The sequence below is a fragment of the Leucopleurus acutus genome (assembly GCF_964270905.1).
Source record: "Leucopleurus acutus genome assembly, chromosome: 14".
NCBI classification, from domain to species: domain Eukaryota; kingdom Metazoa; phylum Chordata; class Mammalia; order Artiodactyla; family Delphinidae; genus Leucopleurus; species Leucopleurus acutus.
In genome coordinates this window covers 48,137,188-48,156,852 of record NC_139156.1, presented here as the reverse complement: position 1 = coordinate 48,156,852, position 19,665 = coordinate 48,137,188, and the positions used below count along the sequence as shown (strand labels likewise).

Below are 19,665 nucleotides of genomic sequence, written 5' to 3'. Positions count from 1 at the left end.
GAGGTATATTTCTCTAACATCTTAAAAGTAACCTTGTATGCAAACATATTTCCCCAAAGAGTTTTTATTAGGTAGCAGCAAAAGGAGACCACTTACCAACCACTGCACACTTATATGTCATCAGAGAAGCCAGAGCTTTTACTTCATCTACACTCACATCAGTGCTGTAACGGATACCTGGCGGTTTAAAAAAAAGAGGGGGGTGAGAAAGAAGGGGATATATTTAGAACATCCTTCTGGCATGTTGGAAAAAGAATTCTAGAAATTGAAAATGTCCACACTTTTTATGGTTATTTTCAAGAACACCTAAAGTAGCTTATGACTAAAGAGTCAATAGGGGGACTTCCCTGGTGGTCCAGTGGTTAAGATTCCATGCTTCCACTGCAGGGGGGCTCGGGTTTGATCCCTGGTTGGGGAACTAAGATCCCACATGCTGTGTGGCTTGGCCAGAAAAAAAAAAAGTCAGTAGGAAAAAAGCTGCTAATTAGATACCCAGAAAGAGCGACAGAATGAGCACTGAATTTGATTCAAGTATTTTCATATTTAAGAGAATAAGATTGGTGAAGTTCAGTGTTTGCTTTCTGGTATGAGTAGCATCAAGTAGGGTTTCTGGGGATTTCGAGATAAGATAGCCCTGTCCTTCAGGGACTTACAACCCAGTGGGAAATAACAGTAAATATGATTTCACAGACAAAAATTACCTTCAAATGAATGATTTTTACCCTTTCAGGGAGACAAGTAACTCCATGGAGGCTTTTCTTTCTTTTACTTTTTGCTTTAGGTGACCTGGTAGCAGAGAGTTCAAGAATTTTGCTATAGGCAAATGGACAGTTAACAGGCTTGACAGTTTCAACTTGAATATCAGATGTCTAAATAGAGGTTTTGGCTTCAATGGGGTATAACCAAAGAGATCCTTACCTGTAACTCCCTTCACCCACTGCCAGCCTCTTTCAACCAAGAAGTGAAAAGCTTGACAAAGTCATCTCTCCTTCCTGGAAATGAGCAATTCCCTTCACTCTTCTGTAAGGATGGGAGGTAGCCAAGCAGACAGGCAACTCGGAGTCTTAATGCCCCCAATCCTCTACCAAACTAGATGTTTGGTAGAGGGGACACAGAAAGCGGCTATGCCCACTACTTTGGTTTTGGGGGTCTTAGTCAATAACCCTTACAAGTTTTGCAGGGTTAAGCCACCTCTCATCCTTTTAGTCTACTGCTTCTCAACCCCAAGGAAGAAGGCCTGAGTGAGGCTGATGTTTTGCACACTGCTTGGGGCTCCCTGACACTGAGTCACAAGTATGGGGGCCCAGGGACACCTCTTAAAGGATTCTGGGAATAAAAGAATCAAAAAATAAATATTTTTCAGATAGAAATACACAGTATTCTCATGGACCAGCAGTTTGAGAAAACTCCCTTAGTCATTTAAAAAAGCTGGCTTCTTGGATGTTTCAGAAAACACCTACCTGAATATAAACAACACGTTTCAAGAGAATTTCATCTGTCAGTACATGATCATAAAGAGCAAATTCTGAAACTGAACATATTTCTTTGTCCTATCAGAAAAATAAAATGAATATATTTAGAAAAGCAAGCTCTTAGAAAACTGTATCTTGCATATAATGGGTTCTCAGATTATTTGTGGAATAAATTGTTATTAAAATTTTAGAATGAGAAATGACAGCGTTTTGGGGTTTTTTTTTTTGCATATAGCAGATACCTGTTGCTATAAGCTTGCTTCCTCATTTTGTTCAGGTCTTTATTAAAAACCTTCATTCTGAGAGGCCCTCCCTGACCACCCCTTTTAAAATAATTTAAAATAGCACTTCTTCCTCATCCCCACTCTCCAGCCCCTATTTACTTTAAATTGACTTTATGTTTGTTTACTCTCCAGCTTCCACCACCACCCACCCCCACCCCAGCAAATTAGCACCATGAAGGTAGACTTTCTTTTGTCTACTAATTCTTGGTGCCTAACACAGAAAATTTGCGTGTATTAGGCACTCAAATACATGTGGAATAAATATGACTATTTCTTGACTCTTAAAACTTAAGGTAGAAAGACAGAATCCATGTTAAAATTTTGACATACATGTAAGTCAGTGCCTGTGCATATTATGGAATAAAAAGCACTAAAAAGCAAAAGTACCAGGTCCTAAAAACTATTCCAGAAAAAAAAAAAAATCCAAAATTTGTAAGTAATATTAAGACCAAACACTGTCAACAAAAATTGTTTAATTAAAAAAATTTTAAATTGAAGTATTCAGGTATACAACATAGTAATTCACTACTTTTATAGATTATACTCTATTTAAAGTTATTACAGGGACTTCCCTGGTGGCGCAGTGGTTAAGAATCCTCCTGCCAATGCAGGAGACACAGGTTTGAGCCCTGGTCCGGGGAAGATCACACATGCCACGGAGCAACTAAGCCTGTGCGCCACAACTTCTAAGCCTGCGCTCTAGAGCCCGAGGGCTACAACTACTGAGCCCATGCTCCACAACTACTGAAGCCCGCACACCTAGAGCCCGGGCACTGCAACAAGAGAAGCCACCGCAGTGAGAAGCCCGAGCACCGCAACAATGGGTAGCCCCTGCTCGCTGCAACTAGAGAAAGCCCGTGCGCAGCAACAAAGACCCAATGCAGCCAAAAAACAAAAAGTTATTATAAAATGTTGGCTATATTCCCTGTGCTGCACAATATATTCTTGTAGCTTATTTTATACACAGTAGTTTGTACCTCTTAATCCCCTACCCCTAACTTGCCCCTCCCTCCTGGTAACCACTATTGTTCTCTATATCTATGAATATGTTTGTGAAATTAATCCATTTATTTAATTTTATTTTTAAAAAATTAATTAATTTATCGAACCCGTGTCCTCAGCACTGGCAGGCGGATTCCCAACTGTGCCACCAGGGAAGTCCCTATTTATTTTTTAGTTTCTACATATGAGTGATAACATACAGTATTTGTCTCTTATTTATTTTACTAAGCATTATACCTTCCAGGTCCATTCATGTGGTTGCAAACAGAAAAATTTCATTCTTTTTTAGGGCTGAGTAGCATTCATTTTTTTTTTTTTTTTTTGCGATACGCGGGCCTCTCACTGCTGTGGCCTCTCCCGTTGCAGAGCACAGGCTCCGGACGTGCAGGCTCAGTGGCCACGGCTCACGGGCCCAGCCGCTCCGCGGCATGTAGGATCTTCCCGGACTGGGGCACGAACCCATGTCCCCTCCATCGGCAGGCGGACTCTCAACCACTGCTCCACCAGGGAAGCCCCGCATTCATTTTTATATTATATATAGTTATATACATAACTATATATAATATATAAAAATTATATATATATACATCTTTATCTGCTCATTTCTTGGACACTTAGAGTGCCTCCATATCTTGGCTATTGCAAGTAATGCTGCTCTAAACACTGAGGTGCATGTATCTTTTCGAATTAGTATTTTCATTTTCTTCGGATATTTACCCAGGAATGGAACTGCTGGATCCTATGGTAGTTCTATCTTTACTTCTTTTGAGGAACCGCCACAGTTTTCCATAAATTGGCTGCACCAATTTTATACACTCCCACCAACTCTACTAGCGTTCCCTTTTCTCTATATCCTCACCAACATTTTTTATTTGTGGTCTTCTGTCCATTTTTTAATCAGGTTGTTTTTCTGGTATTGAGTTGCATGAGGTGTTTATATACTTTGGATATTTAACCCCTTATCAGTCATACCACTTGTGAATATTTTCTCCCACTCGGTAGGTTGTCTTTTCATTTTGTCGATGGTTTCCTTTGCTATGCAAACACTTTACAGTTTAATTAGGTCCCATTTGTTTATTTTTGCTTGTTTCCTTTGCCTTAGGAGACAGATCAAAAAAAAATGTTGCTATGATTTATATCAAAGAGTGTTCTGCCTATGTTTTCTTCTAAAAGTTTTATGGTTTCTGGTCTTATCTTTAGGTCTTTAATCCATTGAGTTTATTTTTGTATAATCCATTATTTTGTATAGCATGAGAAAATGTTCTCATTTCATTCTTTTACATGTAGCTGCCCAGTTTTCCCAGCACCACTTATTGAAAAGACTACCTTTTCTCAATTGTATATTCTTGCCTCCTTTGTTGTAGATTAATTGACCATAGTGTGTGGGTTTCTTTATGGCTCTCTATTCTGTTCCACTGATCAATGTGTCTGTTTTTGTGTAAGTACTATACTGTTTTAATTACTGTAGCTTTGTAGTATAGTCGGAAGTCAGGGAGTATGATACCTCCAGCTTTGTTCTTTTTTCTCAAGACAGTTTTGGCTATTCAGGATCTTTTGTGGTTCCATATAAATTTTAGGATTATTTGTTCTAGTTCTGTGAAAAATTGTTATGAGATTTTTTTTTAATTTTTGGCTGAACTGGGTCTTCATTGCTGCGCACAGGCTTTTCTCTAGTTGCATCGAGTGGGGGCTACTCTTCATTGCAGTGTGCGGGCTTCTCATTGTGGTGGCTTCTCTTGTTGTGGAGCATTGGCTCTAGATGCGCAGGCTTCGGTAGTTGTGGCACGTGGGCTCGGTAGTTGTGCCTTGTGGGCTCTAGAGCGCAGGCTCAGTAGTTGTGGCGCACGGGCTTAGTTGCTCTGCAGCATGTTGAATCTTCCTGGACCAGGGCTCAAACCCGTGTACCCTGCATTGGCAGGTGGATTTTTAACCACTGCGCCATCAGGGAAGTCCTGTTATGAGATTTTGATAGGGATTGCATAAAACCTGTTGATTGCTTTGAGTAGTACAGGCATTTTAATATTATGAATTCTTCCTATCTATGAACACAGGATATTTTTCCATTTCTTTGTATCTTCAATTTCCTTCAATAATGTCTTTAAGTTTTCAGAGTATAGGTTTTTTATCTCCTTGGTTAAGTTAAAGAATTGTTTAAATACTAAAATGTGTTTATACAAATTGTCACTTAGTGAATAGGCATTACTTAGGCATATTATTTAGTGGAAACTATGCTAGGCCAGGGAGCTGGGTTGGGTGCAGTGCCCAGCATTTCCTAACTAAGTGAATTCACCCCAATAGCAACTGCTGTGGGCATCTGCACTTGCTCACCTGGGGAGGTGCAAACAATGCTCTTAGGCTTCATGCCAGAATTGCTTGGGATAATGTGTTTGAGGCAGCTGGCACGGTGTCTGCATGTGGTCAATACTTCAATCTCAACTATTTTCACTGCTATTATAAGTACTGCAATGTAGTAGCAAATAACAAAGAAATGTAGTTTTTAAAAATTTAAATGGATAGGATTTTAAACAAACAGCTCAATAAACTTTGATTTTATTACTTCTCAAGACAAATTCGTGGAGGTGGTAAAATAGTGCTCTATTAAGAATCAGCATTTTTCCTATTACAGTTGAAGCACTTTTTTCATTGTGCTTTTAGAGTCTATGGAAATAGTCACTAAGTTACATTAATTTTCCTTGCTTTCTTAAGTGGGGGAAAAGTTACTTTCCCTTACCCAGTGCTTATAACTAATGCGTTCAGTGGGAAACGAAAAACAGCTTGAAATACTAACACTCATAAATCAGACAGCAATCCTAATGTTCTAGACTTAAATGCTCATTAGAAACCAGGCCCCTCCTTCTACAAAACAGTGTAAACAAAGTCTACTTTATTGCAGAAGTCCTGGAATGCTATGAGTCAGAAACTGCATGTAACAAAAAACATGTTTCCACTGGATGGCACCCAGGAATTCCTGTTTGTAAAGTGAAATTTTCTTTCCTAGCCACACCCATTTAGAGAGCTCAACTGCAAGACACTGAAGAGTAGTAGTTACATAAATCACCTCACTCCACAGGCATTTTCTGCAGGCTAGGAACCAATGAAGACTTCTAGTGAATTGAGGCAAGGGACCACTATAAGGAAAGTAGTGGAGTCAGGGGAATAAGCCCTGTAACTGATAAGGGTGAGAGACCTAGAAATAAATGCAGGGGATGCCTAGGCTAAAGAAGACATGCTTTCATTTTTAACTTTCTAATTAGTGATACGTGAATGTTTTTACGTGTGGAATTTGGCAGATATACTAGTACAGACTCCAGTAATACAGGAATTACCCACACCCAAGGGAAGGCTAGTTACTCTTCTTCCTCTGTGACTGGAAACCAAAGATAATTACTAAAAATATACTGCCACCTGAAAATTCTTTACCAAATTCTAATGAATGCTAAGAATATGACTGCAAAAAAGACAATATTCTCCAATAAATTTGTAAATTCAGTGGATAAGGAGATATTAGCACAATTGGTGTACATGAAGGACAAAATGATGTGACATATACTTTGAAGTTCTGAAAGAAGGGGAAAACCTAGCATTTTTGAATGCCTACTGTATAGCAAGAATAGTAAATATGAAGACAAAGTCGTTCAATAAAGCCAAATACCCACATACATAAAAGAAAACAAAAAAAAACTTAAAACATTTTAAACCAAAATGAAGCAAGAAGGACCTTATTTGCAGTATGAATATTCTCACTTTTTATAAAACCAAGCCTTTCTTTCCCTCTTTTCTGTGACACAGAAGGCTAAAGGTAAGCAAGACCAACAGGGATTGGATGGGGCACAGGGACAGAAACTAGAAGGAACAACTTTTATTACAAAAATGGAGAAAAGTATATTATAGTTTTTCGGTGTCCTAAAGTCTTAGAGCCTACGCTGACACTAGCATTGCTACTGTTTGGGAAGAGATCAACAGAATCTTTGAACGACAGATGTAATAATGGAGGTAGATGCTTCCAATGGAAAGCACAAGTCCCTGGCTGGGAACTGGGTGATTATACAGATGTGGACCACAGGTCTGATGTCATTATAAATGGGGTCTGGAGGTTGGGATTAACATTTACACACTACTCAATACTCTGTAATAACCTATCTGGGAAAGAATCTGAAAAAGAATAGAAATATGTATATGTATGACTGAATCACTTTGCTGTACACCTGAAACTAACACAACATTGTAAATCAGCCATACTCCAATATAAAATAAAAAATAAAAAAGAAAAGAAATAAACGGGGTCTAAACTCAAGGACCACGGCTGAAAGAGTAATCTGTGCTTTCAGCTCACCAGAGGAAACTAAAGAAACACCACCCATGACAATGTTTATTATTTATCAAACTTGATAAAGTTGGAGGAAAGATTGGTGATAGAACTTTGAAATCATACCTTTGATTCTCCAGATAAATTAACTTAACATATAGTTATTTTGAGCTAACTGATAATCAGATGTTTCAAAAGAACATTAATGAAATGCAGACCTCTGCAAACTATACACAGCACAAAACATTTCTCAGCCTTTTAACTTAATTCCCAAATATTTTCCTTACTACCCTCAAGAGCCTAAGATTGGTGTACAGTAAGTTTTTCTAGGAGGAAAAAAAAAATCAAAAGCAAAAACTGACTAAGTTGCTATGGTGATAAAGAAAACACATCAGCTGATTACTCTGAAAAAGATGCAGTGAAAAACACAACTGAGTAGCTTGAATTTTTCTCCCTCTTGCTAGCTGACTCAAACCCAAAAACATACAAAAAAGCTCCTAGCGACTAAGTCACCATTGTTTTTTATGATGAATCATTAACTAAACACATTCATGAAAATTCAAATGGGGTTTTAAAAGTTACTTGAACCTGGATCTTTTAACAGGCTTTGATTTACTGACCAGAAATTCAATTTCCAACTGTATTGTCTCTTTTCAGAAACTATTTACTCAATAACCAAGAGTTCTACCACAAGTACAGAACCCCAGAAAGGCAAAGAGGACTTAGAACTCTTAAAATTCATGCACTAATACACTTGCCATTTACTCATTAGAACCTATTTTCTCACTTAATATTCCCTAACTCGCAATAGAAGAGCATAACTTAATTAAAAATGAGGAGAGGAGGGAAAGAAGCAGTGAGGAACCAGTACCTACCCACCAGCAAGTAATGACTATGCAAATACTAGAAGTCTCACAAAAATTCCTTCAGCTCCAGGAAAGAGCATTTAGTACAGAAACTAAAGACTGCTTGACAGTATCCATGTACTGTTCCTTTTAAGAAGGCAGGGAACACTTTACAGTCTTAACCCATTATCAAAATCTTTATTTTAAGCATTTTGAAAAGACAAAACTAAGCTTTCTGGGAAGCACATGTTTAGCTGCTGTTGGAAAAACGAAATGAAAAATATATCTCTTCTTTCCATTAAAATTTCAAGATTATGTAACACATACGCATGTTTTCAAAATTCAAATACAGAAAAAGCTGATGTCTCCTGATTACCACTTATGACCCCAGCCCTTACGGGTGACTATTCCTGGCAACTTAAATGTATATAGCCTTCCAAGTCATTTCCCTGCATTTATGTACATACATATCTACAGAACATAGAGTTGTTTTGTGTTTAAGTATTTAACTTACTGCCCGATGGATGGAGGAAAGAATATGAATTAAAAGGGGGATTCTGTTAATTTTTGTTTTATAGATTCCTTATTCTGATAACACTAAGCTTAGTCATATCTTCATACCAAACAGGTCCTGGAAATGATGTTAGTAAAATTGGTGAATATAAAGTGGATAGCACTTAGTAAAAGACAACAATTTGTTATAAAACGGTTCAAAGAGGTAAAGGCTCAAAATTTCAGATATCTAGTTTCATATCTATTATTTACAAGTCTAGGTGATATCTGAGAGGGATCTTAAGAGAGGACGAGAAGAATTATAGGGATATGGGAGACAAGGTAGGGACAGGCACCACACTGTTTTTTTTGCAAGGGTAAGATTGAGAAAAACATACGCCTGTATCTCCATTTTTCCTAAGGATCATTTTACACCAGATTCCCTTTATTTTCAAAATTCAATCCTCTTTCCTAGTAACACTTCTTTCCCTGATACCAGTTTTTCTACCAGTGTCTCAGATGAGAGTTACATGTTTGGCTCCCTATTCCATATATTCTACCTGTAGGGGAATCCTGAAGCTAACCAGGAGCCCATCAAGAGTTGCCTCATTAGAACAAAAGGTGCTCTTATCACCCAGGAAATTCCAAGGGATTTAGGAACTCTCTACGACCCCCCATAACTCAGGAAATTACAAGGGTTTCAGGGGCTCCGTGTGAGCAACTGGAGTCAAAGGCCAAATATTAGAACAATGGATACTCCCAGAACCCCTATCACTAAGGAAATTACAAGGATTTTAGGAGCTCTGTATTAGGAACTGCAGGCAGAAACCACATAAATATTTATTATTCCATAAAACCTTACTTTTCACTATTTACAAACATATTCTGTCCTCATGACCCCAACACACAGTCCCACCTCCTGCCTGAGCTGATGCCACCCCCTCTACGACATATCTATCTGAAATGACCTTTCCCCAGTCTAACTCCTAACCAGCCTTCCCTACTTCCAAATCAAGATGGTCTTTCCTGGGCATCTTCCTTGAACTCCTATTGCAGTAACATATTATCCAGTGTGCTTCCAACTGTGTCACTTAGTGACTGGTTCCAGGAAAGGAAAATCAACCTTTATAATTTTCATTTGTGTCATCTTTCACATTTTCCTCTAGCCAAGCAGCAATTTAGAAAAATTAGAAGGTCTGAAAGACTTTCTCCAAGAACAATCAAGAGAACAGCAATTCATGATAAACAAAGGCTTTTCTTAGTTTTTAGGAAGAGATACCCAGAAGAAAGCCATTTAAAAATTAGTGACCTGGGCTTCCCTGGTGGCGCAGTGGCTGAGAGTCCGCCTGCCAATGCAGGAGACACGGGTTCGTGCTCCGGTCTGGGAAGATCCCACATGCCGCAGAGCGGCTGGGCCCGTGAGCCATGGCCGCTGAGCCTGCGCGTCCGGAGCCTGTGCTCCGCAACGGGAGAGGCCACAGCAGTGAGAGGCCCGCGTACCGCAAAAAAAAAAAAAAAAAAAAATTAGTGACCTGAGTAGTAATAAATTTTGACTAACTCTAAAGAATGAACATATTGCAAAGTGCTAAAAGAATTTTCGCACTGAAGACCCATAAAGATACATGAAATAACACTCTGGTGGAGAAATGAGTTTTTCTGGCCGACATAAACTGTTTAAACACCAAAGTTCTTGAAACCTCTTTCAACGGAAAACTCTTTAAAATGTTCCTTCATTGCCTAAGTAATTACAAAAAAAGGGACTGGTAAAGTCATCACCTGTGAACGCTATTTATTTTCTAGCAAGAAGTTAGGTCTTCTAATAGCTATCAATAAATTTCAAATGATCCAAAGTAGTAGGAATCATTGTGTTGATGGCATGACATGATTCTCAATCAGTGCTTACCCCATGATACAATTTGTAACTTTTTACATGAATAAATCCAGACAATGACTAAGAAGGTGGGTGCTGGAATCAGATGGCTGGAGCCTGAACCCAACCCTACTACTTACTGCTGTGTAACCCTGCCAAGGGAGACCTCACTCTTCAGCCTTAGTATCTGCATCTGAAAATCTGGGTCAACAGTGCATTCATGAGGTTGTTCTGAGGAATCAAAGCAGTGATGCACGAAAAGCTCTTAGCAAAATGCCTGGTGTACACGTAAGAGTTCAATAAATGCTATTATTGCTATCCCTTGTTTTGCCAGTTGACCTTTGTGAAGGCAGACTCTCCCAGGTACAGCTGCCTTTTGAAAGGTAACTAAAAATGTCTTGAGCAGCCCTCTCCCAGATTGTCTTCTTGCCCTTCATAAAACCTGTCCTGCCTTTATCAGTAGTATTTCATACATTAACATTTCAGTCTTGATAGTGAGTACTTCAATCTGCATTATTTTCTGCCTCTGGAAAGGGGAAAACACTGATTCATCTAGATAGCTAGGTCAGTTTTAGATAATAGCTGTGGACTTAAGACTGTTCACGGTTATCTTGTAGGAACGGATTGGGAGTAGAGCTGCTTCATTTTATAACTTTCACTATTATTAGAACATTTGATTCATACGTATGTATTTTAACAGGGGTTTGTTGGGTAGAGCAATTATGGGCCATTTATGAATCAATGTGCTTCATTAAAGTGATATTAAAGGTTTTTTCCTTTATTATTTACATTATAACAACCTAATTATTATTGGTTGTTGGCAAAGCCCTCAGTATCTTTAACATAATTGGATAAGAAACAATTTTCCCAAGCAATCTAAATTATCACCAACAATCTAAACCTAGATTCTTCCCACTGTATAAGTTATAAAATCTAAGTCATTTCTTAGAAATTTAAACATTGTCAGTTTATCTGGAGTTTGATACATACTACTGGTGTTTGTCCTCCAATTTTTGATGCCCCAATTCCTGAAAAGTGTCCTTTGCATATTAAGTGAGCAGTAAGTGTTTGTCTTCCTGCAAATGGGGTTTTTACTGCCAAAGCAAACTAGCTAGAGGGATTCACACAAAGTGACAGGAAGACTGAAGGACAACCTGGCTTACAGGTCTCCACCATTATCGTAGCTCTTCGTTCCCTAGTATTTTCGGGGAGGGCATTTGGCTCCCATGAAATAAGAAGACCTTTATAACAGCAACGCAATTCATATTTAACTAAAAAAGTATTAAAAACAACAATAACTCAAGGCTAAGGGCTAGAGGGTAGAAGACATAAACTACCTGTGTTCTAACTGAACTTCCAGGTTGAGTTAAATTTATATACAAAGACTACATGTACCTTGTGGCAGCAGATGAAGACACATACTCACATTCTAAAAATATCAGACAGTGTGAATTTATTCAAAGTTACCCGTTTTGATGGTTGTCAATTCAGCATAGGAGAAATAAGTAAGAAACATTTTTTTTCCAGTGAAAGCAGAGGATGTCTCATTTAAAACCAGTATCAGAGACCTACTAGAGAATGGACTTGAGGATATGGGGAGGAGGAAGGGTAAGCTGTGACAAAGTGAGAGAGTAGCATGGACATATATATACTACCAAACGTAAAATAGATAGCTAGTGGGAAGCAGCCGCGTAGCACAGGGAGATCAGCTCGGTGCTTTGTGACTACCTAGAGAGGTGGGAAGGAGGGAGACGCAAGAGGGAAGAGATATGGGAACATATGTATGTGTATAACTGATTTACTTTGTTATAAAGTGGAAACTAACACACCACTGTAAAGCAATTATACTCCAATAAAGATGTTAAAAAAACAAAAACCACAGTATCAGTACTTTCTAGTGTTTTCTCAAAAAGCACAACCATTTACCACAAACTTAGATCCCAAAGGCCGAGGGGAACTTCAGTACTGTACTGACTCCAACCCTTAGCTGGCTGCCCTGCCCCCAACCCCTGTATCCTGCCGCCCAAAGACAAGAACAAAGACCATCTACCTCCTACTGTTTCTTTTTTTGCATTTTGGCTCTTAAAAACAAGTCAATGGGTCAACATAAGGTACACTTTTTTTTTGGGGTGGTGGTGCTGATATTTGCAGTTAAATGAAAGATTTAGGTCAGTGCATCAGGATTCCATCAACTTTATTTAAATGATAATTTTAGAAAGTTCTAAGAGGAAAAATCAGTCACAGGAAATTTGGACTCAACATTTTTAATCTGAAGACCTGAGGGGGGTGGAGGATGGGAGGACAGGAGGGAATAGAAAGTAAATTGACTCCTACATCAATGAATTGCTATCATCAATCTCTCTACTTCTCCCCCAGTGAGTTAAATAATAAATTTCCTTCTAAAAAGGTATATTAATCTCAGGTCGAACCAGGGCCAATAAAATACAGAGAATTTATTCTGAAAAAGTTAACAGGAATAATCACTGATAATGTTTTCAAACACATAAGAACCTTTGAAAGTCTTCTTAAAGCAAATTCCCAGAAGATTCATCTTTGCTGAAAATATTTTTAAGGCCTCCCTTAAAACTTCCTTTCAGAGCATGAAGCACACTCTTTTGCAAATCCTTAACAGATGCAAATCTATTGCGTTCATTTAAATATGGTTATGTGGGAAAAGAGAAGCACGAAAACAGTATTATTAAATATTTACTTATTAAATATTTACTCAGTATAAAGTACACATCAGCCACCCTCAGGTCTTAAAACCACCTGTTTCCCTTACCCATATTATAAATTAGATTGTTGCTTTGCTACAACCTTGAGAATTTTATGTTGGAAAACTCAGGTTAAAGGTTGCTCTTGATGAAAGATTAGAAAGCTGAGGGTTGGGAAAAGGATGATGCGGAGCAGACAAGGGTCCCCCGTCAACCCAAAGAAGTTGGTCAAGAAGGCAGTTGAGTTAGGATGGGGAGAGAAGAGTGTGCTTAGGAGGGTAAGTTCACATGGCTTCTCCAAAGCATTTAAAAAAATCTCAGTCACCTAATATTCTAAAACAAGAGTGAGACCAAGGAGGTTAACAACTTTCTTGTACTGTTTAATTAGAGGGAAAAAAACCCACTGAAAATAAGTCCCTCTTGGAATATACATTCTCTGCAACAAGATGGGGGTGATAAATGGGTAGGAAAATCCCAGAGTGTCATGAAAGCAAAGCATGGATGTCTACAGTACCCCCATTTTGCTGATCATCTATTCATCATCACCCTGTTCATTATCTTAAGCACCCCAAAATATGAAGAGCCTGCATAGCTATCTGATCCTCCCCCATCCTTTCTCTCCATAAAGTCTTTCAAATTTCTTAAGATAATAAATTTATCACTTTATATTGGCTGATTTTCTTTCATATTATCTTGCAATGCTTGCTACTATTTATTAGTTGCACTTCCGTTTCTCTGTTAATATGCTGGGATTTAGTAGTGCTTTCACTAGCAAGCCTTCTTGTAAATGGGATAAATAGAACAGAGAATTGTATCTTACGTTCTAGTAGGAACAAGTGTTACAGTAACAGTGCTTTCTATAGCTGATGCAATTTGTTGCTAGGTTTATTATTATTTTGGTATAAAACTGCTGTGGCAAGAGGAAGAGGACTAACAAATTAGGTCAAACTTTAGTTGCTTTATTGAGTCTGTGGAGTTGTGACTCATGATAGGAGAGGGCCTGGCATAGAAAGAACAGAATAATATAAAGAACTTCAAGGAAACGAAGTCAGATCCTGCAGAAAAACAAATATACTGGTTTCCCTGCATACCTTTTAAGCAACTGGAAAATACTGCCAATAAGATAGTATATAAACTCGATGTCCTCTAAAGAAACACTGCAATTTAATATTTGCTAACTTTGCCTCTTCTTCCATCATCTTTGATTTTCTTGGGAGCTTGAACTTGTATTCTTGGTTTAGAGAATAAGGGAGTGGATAGGAAGAAGGTGCTGTAGATGGACAGTGTGTATGTTTTATGTAGTATTGGAGCTGGAAAGGGAAACCAGAGGTCAAAGTGGTTCAAAAGGTGGTTTTAGAAGAGGAAACTGAGAGCTAGAGGATAATTAAGCTCTAAAGGTTAAGTCCTAGAAGTGGGTGGGGTCAATGCAAATTTAGCAGGTAGTAGAGGTAAATCATTTACCTTTGCAGTTTGAAGCAACCTTTGTTCCTGGGCTAAGAATGCCAGCAGGGCTCAAATTTTTCTGCTAGAGAGATTTCTAAAAATCATCCTTAGAAGTCAGCTGGTATAATAGAACACTGGACCAGATTTACAGAGACAAAGGGTCTAGCCCAACATCCTCTGTGCTTATTAGCCAAGCAACCTCCAGCTAGACTGTACCTCCTCAGGCTCTTTATTCTACATAATTTTTTAATAGAAAAAAATGGTTTTGCCACGTTACTTTTAAGCACTATTAAAGATGCATTGTGCGATTTTAAGGGGGGAAAGTAGCGGGGGAGCCTTTATTTGCTCAAAGAAAGCAATCTGACTGCAGAAGAAGCCAAATCTACAGACATTCAAAAATTTAAACTACAGGATAACTTAGTGACTATCAAATTTTAACCGACTCATCCCCTTTCTTCAAGCACTTTATCTTTTCCTCAAGCTCAAATCTGGTGCTAGCCTGAACCAGTACACACCCACAGGGCTATTTCATTCCATTGGCTGGCGGGCCGTCCTGCAGTCTACACCCTTTAGATTTACTGTCAGGATGCCTGGTGTTTGTCAGGTGTTACACTGCTCATGTATTACCTTTTTATGTGTGTGCAAAACTGAAGCTGCCAGAGTAGGAAAGTAATTTAATAAAATATCGAAGTATAATTAATAAATTCATCTGGTTAGTAAAACTCTGAATTTCAAACTTAAAAGGCAATTCATTTTGTATGTTCCTGTATCATCTGTCACTGTTGTACAAAGAGGGAAAAAATCCGAAAACAATTATTTTGTGGTTTGCGTTCGCCTGAGTCATAGAAGCCCACAAAATCTTGTAGAGGCACAATCTGATGGGCCGGTCATTTCCTTTTCTACAAGTGATTTCCGTCAAGACCCACCCTGTTTGTCACAGTCGCTAGGATCAAAAGAGCGGTGGCAGTGTCTTCTGCATACAGCATCAACAAGCATAAGCCGGGGATGACGGCTCGCGGGGGAAGGACCAACTACGTGGTGGGGATAGGGCGGAAAATTCACTATCCACCAGAGCCTGACACATCCCAGGCCGGGGCTGGGAGGGAGCGGGGAGCGGGGAACGTGGGAGGTGGACAGTGCCCGCCGGGGCTGAGTCGAGCCGTGACCCGGAGGCAGGAGGCAGGAGGCAGGAGGCAGGAGGCAGGAGGCCGGGCGGGGCGGGGCAGGGCCGCGGGACAGGGCGCGAGGGGCTCACCTCCCTTGCAGGGCGTGCGGTGCTGGCTGTGCTGGGCCCGGTAGCCCTCGATGACCTCCCAGGAGCCGTCGTCGCGCCGGATGGGGAAGGACAGACTCAGCACATGGTTGCAGGGCTTGATGATCCGCAGGATGCCACGCACCCGGTTCCGCTTCTGCTCCTCGCTCTCCCGGATCTTGAGGTCCTCCACCAGCTTGTCCTCCACGATGCTGGCGCCGCGGTCGAAGAAGCCCTCCACCATCTTGAAGAAGTTGGGGTCGTCCTCGCGGTCGGCCGCCGCCTCGCTGTACTGTCGCCGGCCGGGCGGCGCGAGCCCCGGCTGCGGGGTGGCGGCGGCTGTGGCGGGCTGCCCGCGGGCCCGGCCCAGCAGCGCGGCCGAGTCGGCCGCCGCCGAGCCTAGGGCTGCGGGCCCGACGCGGGACAGCAGCAGCGCTTCACCCAGGCACCGGTACATGTCGGCAGGACGGAGGCCGCAGAGGCAGGCGCTCTCACAGGCCCGGGGACGGACAGAGGGAGGAAGGGCCCCGCGCGGGCTGCCCTTTTAAGCTGTAGCTTCCTGCCTTCCTGGCTGTCCCCTCCCCTCCGGCGCTCGCCGCCTAACGGGAGGACGGACTTAGGGTGCAGTGGGCCAACGTCGCCTGTGCTTTGCAGGGCGGGGGCGCGCGCCGCCCAGGGAGCCGGGTCGGCGGCGTGCGCCGGCGGGGGCTCTCGGGGGCGCGCAGGCGTGGGCCGTCCTGGTGCGCATGCTCGCAGGGTGAGGGGCGGGGCGAGGCACCCAGCAAGCTTCCGGGATTTGCGGGGAGCAGGTGTCTCAGGTTTGTACGCGCCCCGGGCCTGGTCCGGGGGGCTGTTTTGCCGGGGGAGGGGACCTTCTTGGGGAAGGGGCCCACCCGCCTCTGGGGGGCGCTGAGAGTCCGGTCCCGAGACCGCGCGCGGGTGAAGGTGGTGCGGTCTGGCGGTGGGCCGAGGGCGAATGAGTCACGGGTGTCCCTCCTTTCCGCCCGCGCGCCCTGGGGCGCGGGGCAGCCATCCTGTCACCCTTGTATCTGTCTTGGGGCGGCCCGGAGAAGCAGCGTTTGGAGGCCGGGCTAAGAGCTTGGCTTTATCCGCTGGGACTTCGAAGAACTCTTGTCATCGGAGTTGGAGTTTTGAAGTGGCTTGCAGGAAGTGGAAGGGAGAAAGCCTGAGAGCTGGGGAATCCCTTACCTATTGGCTTTCACCACTTTAAGTTTTTAATTTTGTTCCATTCAACCACTCAATGAGGTTGAGATGAAATAGTTATGTTGTATCAAATACAAATTTGATACAAATCGTTGTATCTTTCTGAAATTTACTGAGTGTGCTTCCCCATTTCAGAGAGACGTTCTTGAAATAGTCTAAAAACAAGGACACTGTAGAAATGCGATAATAACTCCTGGATATTGTTTCTCAGTAGTATATGTATTAATGGTCCAGAATAGGATTTGTAAACGTTAAGGGACATGAGGGTTTAATTATGTACTTACACATACTTGATGAGAAATGCTCAAGTTATACATTAGATGCTTGGAAAAGTCTAATGACTCAGTTTTTAAGACAAGCTATCAAAGACCGCATAACCAGCTTTAGCGGTCCCAGTGTACTTTCGTGATTTTAAAATGGCACTTTTTTGACCTGCAAAACGATTTTGCTTCCTGACATTCACTTTATTCATCTATTAGCATATGGAAGAGAATGTTTTAATTCTCACAGTATTATGTACAGTATAAGGTGATAACCTAAATGAGCTAAATTACATTAATCTATTCAGTGTGCTGTCAAAGCAAAAAAGGCGGAGCTTATCTTTTTTTTTTTGTATTATCTTATTTGCTAGATAAATGATAGTCATTATATTTGTATTGTGTTTTTCAGTGATAACTATTCTCTGGACTGAATCCTGAATTTGTCTTGTTGGTCAAATGATTAAGGTACTAAATTTCCTTTTCACTTGATAGTATTATTTTATATTGCAAAAACAACAACAAGCAAATACAAAGTATCAGAATAAAGTGATTAGAATCAGTGAACGTGGAAATTTTTCCCCTTCAGATTAAATTCTTAGGTATGTTTTGAGGAAAGTGGTTTAAAAGCTTAGTTTTATTGCCCTTGTTTATCTCTTTCTTGATAACTATAGCCTTCAGAAAAATAAATGTTTAACTTTGCTTCTTCCCAGTTTTGTTCACCTGAATTCAAGAAGGTAGAAAGGCTATGGAAGGAAAGAGGAAATTTTAACTGAGAGTCTCCTATGTGTAGATGTTTTACGAAATATCTCTAAAAGAACCTCTAAAAGTAGATTTTTTAGTTTTTAAAATCATTATGTTTTTAAATTATTTACAAGTTGTAAAAAAAAATTCAAATTGTATAGATAGATTTTTTAAAAAGAGTGGAATAATCCAAACTCTGTCCTGACCCCCACCTTCCCATTTAGTAAGTAGTTGGAATGTTTCTTTTCATTCTGAAGTAGGTATTATAATTCCTGATTTATCTGGAGGGTGAACTGAGGCTCACAGAAACCAAGCAAATTGTTGATGATCACCTAGATGGTAAATAGCACGCTAAGATTCACACCGTGTATCTGACTCGAAGTTATGCTGTTTCTGTTATTCCAAGAAATATTTTAAGTGTTTGTTGCATTTAGTTTAAAATTATTTACTGTGATGTAAAGTCTAGCAAGTTTCAGCTTTACACTGATGATTCCTTTATAAAATATACAGATACTTTGTAAATTAAAGTTTATTGATAATAATTTTCAGTTCAAAAGGAGACTAGATTGGGATTGACATGTATACACTAATATGTATAAAATAGACAACTAATAAGAACCTGCTGTATAAAAAATAAATAAAAATTAAAAAACAAAACAAAACAAAAGGAGGCTAGAATTTAACTTGAAGGGAATTTTGGTCATTTGATAGCATTCAAAAAAGACAACTGGTTTTCTGCCTTTAAGGTTTATGAGTTTTCCTTAGCTGTTTCAAAATTCCAGGTCTTTTCCCTTTGATTCATAGCATGCGTTTGTGCTTTCAAGTGCTTTTAAAAATATTTTATAATTATTTTAGGATTTAGAAAGACAGCATATAAATACAGGAACAACATTGTTGTTTTCAAAATAATTTAATTTGGAAAGGTAATACATACTTTCTACTTTCTGTCTCTAGATTTGTCTGTTCTGGACATTTTGTTTAACTGGAATCATGCAATCAATATATGGTTCTATATGGGAACATATGTATATGTATAACTGATTCACTTTGTTATAAAACAGAAACTAACACACCATTGTAAAGCAATTATACTCCAATAAAGATGTAAAAAAAATTTAAAAAATAAATTAAAAAAATATAGTTCTTCATGACTGGCTTCTTTCACTTAGTGTATGTTTTAAAGATTCATCCGCGTTGTAGCCTGTATCAATATTTCTTTTCTTTTAATGGCTGAATAGTGTTCATTGTATGGCTGTAGCCCTCTTTTTTTAATCTATTCATCTTTGATGGACATTTGGTTGTTTCCACTTTTGGGGTATTGTGAATAATGCTATTATGAATGTTCTTGTACAGGTTTTTGTTGAGATGGATGTTTTCAATTCTGTTGGATATGCACTTCAGAGTGGAATTGCTGGGTCTGTGTTTAATCTTTTTTTTTTTAATTTTTTTTTTTTTGTGTTTAATCTTTTGAGGAGATGCCCAGCTGTTTTCCACATAAGCTGGACCATTTTAATTCCTATAGGCAGAGGATTCTAATTTCTTTGTATTCTCCCCAACACTTTTTTTTTTGCAGATTTTTGAGTACAGTTGCTTTACAATGTGTTAGTTTCTGCTGTACAGCAAAGTGAATCAGTCATACGTATATATATATATCCCCTCTTTTTTAGATTTCCTTCCCATTTAGGTCACCACAGAGCATTGAGTAGAGTTCCCTGTGCTATACAGTAGGTTCTCATTAGTTACCTGTTTTACACATAGTA

General features: G+C 39.8%; 2 protein-coding genes across 3 annotated transcripts in view; one reads left to right on the top strand and one right to left on the bottom strand.

The window, feature by feature from the left end:
* GLUD1 (glutamate dehydrogenase 1) overlaps positions 1-16,207 on the bottom strand; it is a 40,190-nt gene extending 23,983 nt beyond the window's left edge. The window contains exons 1-2 of the mRNA XM_082854513.1: positions 15,684-16,207; positions 97-177 (exon numbers count right to left, since the gene is read on the bottom strand). Of these exons, the coding sequence (XP_082710639.1) occupies positions 97-177; positions 15,684-16,137 (535 nt within the window). The 5' untranslated portion in view covers positions 16,138-16,207. The remainder of the gene's footprint in view (positions 1-96; positions 178-15,683) is intronic.
* Positions 16,208-16,455: 248 nt separating this feature from the next.
* Positions 16,456-19,665, top strand: part of SHLD2 (shieldin complex subunit 2) — a 103,572-nt gene continuing 100,362 nt past the window's right edge. For both annotated transcript variants that reach the window (XM_082854223.1, XM_082854221.1), the window contains exons 1-2: positions 16,456-16,498; positions 17,574-17,629. The gene's annotated coding sequence lies outside the window, so the exon portion shown is untranslated. The remainder of the gene's footprint in view (positions 16,499-17,573; positions 17,630-19,665) is intronic.